The sequence below is a fragment of the Pyxicephalus adspersus genome, chromosome 10 (genome assembly GCF_032062135.1).
Source record: "Pyxicephalus adspersus chromosome 10, UCB_Pads_2.0, whole genome shotgun sequence".
Taxonomy (NCBI): Eukaryota; Metazoa; Chordata; class Amphibia; order Anura; family Pyxicephalidae; genus Pyxicephalus; species Pyxicephalus adspersus.
Genome location: NC_092867.1, coordinates 41,050,594 through 41,055,681, shown reverse-complemented (window position 1 = coordinate 41,055,681; position 5,088 = coordinate 41,050,594). Strand labels below are relative to the sequence as shown.

The window sequence follows — 5,088 nt, the reverse complement described above, 5'->3', positions numbered from 1 at the left end:
TAACTTCTAGTGCCCTGGGGATCGCACACTCTTGTCAATGATTGCAGCCACAGCTGCAATCATTGAGAAGATGCCCGGCAAAGGAGAACCTGCTGACATTGAAATATAAGTTTCTCTTACAAATGATACATTTGTTACAGATACAAATGTATCATTTGTAGGAGATACTTATTTTACAATGTAAGGAGGTTCTCCTGTGCTGGGCATCTTCTCAATGATTGCAGCTCTGGCTGCATTCATTCAGAAGAGTGTGTAATCCCCGGGCCACTAAAGGTTAATTAAGCTCTAGTGCCCAGGGATCGCAGATGATTCAGCCCTGGAAATCCTCCTGTTTGGCGAGAGCTCGACCTCTCGGCGAATCAGAAGGGCGTTCTCGCTTACATTTTCGGTAAGCGAGAAAGGCTGATTCGCTGCAAAATCGAACTTAATATTCTCACTCACTCATCCCTACTCCAGAACTTGTCCCCTCCCAATGTGCCCTAGATTGAGAGTGACATGTTTACTGGGCATGGTCAGAATGGGTATTTTACCAATACCTGAGTTTTCACAGACTGTGAAGTCTGTATGACGTACTAAAAGCATATCTATCCGTGAGTACACATGATATACCGATATATATGAAGTCACGTGTGGTTGGGTTGGGAATATGGCAGACAATATCACAGACTTGGTGTTGTTGGGAGTAAATTACGCAGTTTTTTGGTCGTACTACTGGAAGTGCCGGGGGTGGGGGGTCATCCAATGATACAATAAAATCCCCTCCCAAAATCAGAAAATTCAGACAATCTGAGCAGTGTGCTGTGTAAAAATTCAATTGGCTTGTACTGGGGGTGTACATCGTAGCTAGCGTCAACAGTTTAAAGTTGAGATATCCCTCAAGGAAGAGAGCCCTATCCTCTGCATCACACCAACTTTTTTTTTTAATGTTTTTGATATGAGGATACTCACTCTTCTCAATTTAGTGTCAGCAGTGGTTCCATAGTACACCCAGGAATAGTGGTGGTCTGCAAATCTAGGGATTTTATTTGTTTGGAAGTGAGTCTCCTGCAAGAATGCCACCTGTGCTGTGAAGGTGTGCTGTGCTGTGCTTTTAATAGGAAAGCCTGATAGAAGTTTCTATAACATTGTATAAAATATGTTTGTGACCTGTCAATAGGTGATGTCTGGAAAAGAGGTAGCTGATGACACACACAAAATTAAAAGAGAGGGAGTGAAAGTAAACTCTTTTCTAACAAAAAGGGTCTGTACCTGGAAATGTTACGATGACATTCTGGCTGCTTCCTGTGGAAATGCAGATTTGTGTATTGAGTCCATGTGTATGCCTACTATTTTTTGAACAGTTACACAAAACATAGTCTGAAATAAATAGCAGTTTGTGTGAGGAGTTAAAAAAAAAATCCTGCTTGCTGCCTGCAGCTGAACTAAAGAAAGTAGTATTTAATGCTACATGGATTAAAGCTGTATTCTTTTGACGGCATAAGCATTGACAAACTTCTTACACATAAGTTGAAATATATTTAAATCCACCAAATTTTTTACAGCAGTATACAGAACATCGGAACTGCTTTGGTAAATTTTAATACACTATTTCTCAAAATATTGCTACCCCTTGCAACTTGAAGACAAAGAAACATATTCAGAGAAAAATATTTTTATTGAGTAGGAATAATTAACAAGCGATTAAATGATGCAAGGCTTTAACAAATTTAAATCAGATATGTGTTGTTTATTACTATCATTTTCAGTCCAAATGTGACGTCTTCATTTATCACAGCAAAAACGTCCTTGGCCCTGCCAAGGATTACAAGGATCAGGCCAGCAGACGACAGGGACAACACAAGGATTGCATGGGTTGCATGGATCTGCCAAGATGGAAAAATTAATGATTACTAATGTACTACTCTTGGTGTAGAATACAGTTCCAAACTTGAATGTGGTCCAGATTGTAGTTTTTAATTCAGCCGCTACATTTATATTTAGATAGCAAATTGATTTCATAAATGACTTAAACCTAGCAAACTTATTTTCTGTTCAGTTTTATTTTTTTAGGAAACATTTATTTAAGGAGCAAATGCCATGGAACAATCCTTGATCTGTTTTTATACTTTATTTCCTGTCCTTACCCTGGTTTATATTGAGCTATTGTTCAAGCTAGCGGCAAATTAAAACACTGGAGGAGGCTTAAAAGCAAAATAAAGTATGGAAACTTTTTCTTAATTTGATTATATCATTTTGTCCTGAGTCTATTTAGGTGTAGAAAGGAGGATTGCTCATTGTGCAGGAAATGGGTAAGTACTGTGACTTCAATACAAATAATGGTCCCCACATTTTTCCCTGTGTTTTCACACATAAATGATAGGACAAAATTAAACAGTGTGAACATTGTTTGACATGCTGGTTATAATGCAGCGTGGCTCATCTATATTTTTTTTGTCGAGGACTAAACTGGAGTAGTTATACTTCAGCTGAGGACTTTGGTAGCAAATAAACTATACTATAATCAGTTTTTTATTTTTGCTAAATAAAGACATGAGTCCACATTCCATAGGCTATGAACACCAGACCAGAGAGGACTGACCTATTTTAAAGAATACATAATAATTCACAATTTTTTTTCATTAATGCATGTCCTCTCTTTACCTTGTTGGTGAACAAAGTGGTTGCCACGCTGACCATATCCTTGAGGTTTACATGCTGAAAGAATAAAACCAAAAAAATGTTAAAAGAAAACTCCAAATATTTAAAAACCAGTAAAATAATCTAATAAATATTGCAGCTTTTAAGGTCCCCTAAAATGCAAATCCATGCAGTATGGGATTCGAAATGGTATAATTTAACAAAATAATTCTGCTTTGTGCAACTAACCTTTTTTTGTTTTAGAGACTGTAGTGACTCATTCCTGGTCCCACTTAAAAATAGGCCTAATTTATCAAAGCTCTCCAAGATTAAAGAAGATGGACTATCATGGATGAACCTGTGTGATCCAGCACACCTGAAATGGATATGGTACAAGATTTAAAACATTTGCCAACCAATAGCAAATGAATTTAGGAAATCCATTCCAAGTTTGCTGGATCATCCAGGTTCATCCATAATAGTCTTCTGCAGTCCTGGAGAGCTTTAAATCAGGCTCATTACATCACAGTCTCTTCTAACTTGTAGAAACTTTTATATTGTACAATATAGAAAGTCGTATCATTACACACATCATAGTAGATTGTAAGCCTTTTTTATTTTTCTGGAGTAAAAATCATTTTGCAGTATAGCTAATAAAGCTACTCTGCCATTAAAAAAGGACAATTGGGTACTCTGTGAAAAGAGGATAACTATTTCCCATTGCCTTTTATCTGCCTCTGTATTAAAGAGGAATTATTGCCTAAAGAGGGAATGTTGATTTCCTGGTCCCCCACTGGGCTCAGTGTTATCTTCCACTGAATGCAGTTAGGGATGTAGAATCTAACACTCTAGAAGAGTTTGGGTTCTTTAAAATCTTTAATCATTGACTTCACTCTTCCAGCTTGATTGGCCATGGAGAAGTGAATATTTACAATCTTCTATGCAGTAGGCACATTATTGGAAGTTTGATATTTAAACAGTAAAATCATGCTAAGGTTGACATAACAGATGTAAGTAATAACTGAAAAAAGTACAAACCCAAAAAGAATCGGAAACTGCAAAAAATATTTATATTTACAGTAGTACATGTATTTGTGTAAACAAATTATATAGTGGAAAAAACAGTTACTTACGGTCTTGGCATGGATCTTTGCAAACTGCTGTTCTCTGGCATGGATCTTGGCACTGGGTCTTCTGAATACATTTTTTGGTTCCAGACATGTCTGCTTTTAGGGCTGGTTTGCTTTTTGGAAAACTCAGAAGCTCAAAGAGAATCTTTGGTTGCTGTGAACTGTTTCAGTGGAGCCTTTTTATATATATACCGTAAAAGGAAATGGAATGAGGACACATTCTTCCTCTGGCTGGTCACAACATATTTAGGTGTTTCTTACGCATACTATTCCCATGTTTATTGTTGTTGTGTATTACCTGCTGTTCCTTACTCAGCAATTTGCTATTTATTTCTCTAATGTCTGAGTTTTAAAGTTGTGATTTAAATTTAAAACATGCCAATGAAAAGTTGTGCTTAATTTTATTTAAAATGTGGAATTGTGTGTGGCTAATTGTATTAGGATATGCACACTAGTACACATTTCTAAATGGCAAACATGGCTGTATGGGAGATGGAGGTGTTTATTCAGAAGTACACTATCATGCCCTTGCCTACCCTATTATGTACATTTAAAATGTATTTGTCTGCAATTACCCAAAATCAAACTAACTTAAGAACTAAAAGTTTATGACTAGGTTTTTTCCCCACTATATTAAAGCATCCTCTGACATGTATGCATGTAAAAAAAAAAAAAAAGATATATCATGAAGGATAAAGTATGAGCAAACAGTAAGGCATTATCACTTAGAGGTACTAGTATGTTTAAACTCCAACCCATACATTTCATATTTTGCAGTTTACCAAGCCTAGACATTGCTGTTGCATTTGTTTTTGTGTCTTTTTCCCCCTCCTATTATCCCCTGTATTTGTGGAGCACCAGCATTGTTACTTTAGGACAGGATTAGTGTTAGATCACGGGTGTTAAACTCATATACACAGAGGGCCGAAATTAAAAACATAGATCAAGTTGGGGGCCAAAATTGAAATGTATTGAAAAAATTGAGAAAGTTTACTACTTTATCCATAACTAACAAAAACAAACCCCTCTACACACATTTTAGGGTTGAAAATACTAATTTCTATATACCTTTGCAGGCTGTGTGTTGTTCATCCTCTCACATCACAAGTCTGACACTAAATATTGCACTAAGCAGTCTTTAATGGATTGAAACTAACACAATGCCCCTGGTAGTCAGGCACCATGTGATCCTTTCCTAGGCTTTGTGTCACATGATGGGTGTACAGGAATAATGTCTATGTATTACATGTATTGAAAATGATGATGTGAGGTGGTAACGCATGTGGGCCAGATGTAATTCATTTTCAGAATGGGGGGGGGGGGGCTAGGAAAAGGACATTGA

The 5,088-nt window shown here is 36.8% G+C and overlaps 1 protein-coding gene across 1 annotated transcript; it reads right to left on the bottom strand.

The window, feature by feature from the left end:
- Positions 1-1,643: 1,643 nt before the first annotated feature.
- On the bottom strand, positions 1,644-3,890 carry ODF1 (outer dense fiber of sperm tails 1). The gene is made up of 3 exons (XM_072423247.1): positions 3,750-3,890; positions 2,641-2,694; positions 1,644-1,862 (listed from the first exon to the last, which is right to left on the bottom strand). The coding sequence occupies exons 1-3, from the start codon at positions 3,835-3,837 to the stop codon at positions 1,762-1,764; spliced, it is 243 nt and encodes an 80-aa protein (XP_072279348.1). The 5' UTR covers positions 3,838-3,890; the 3' UTR covers positions 1,644-1,761.
- Positions 3,891-5,088: the final 1,198 nt, after the last annotated feature.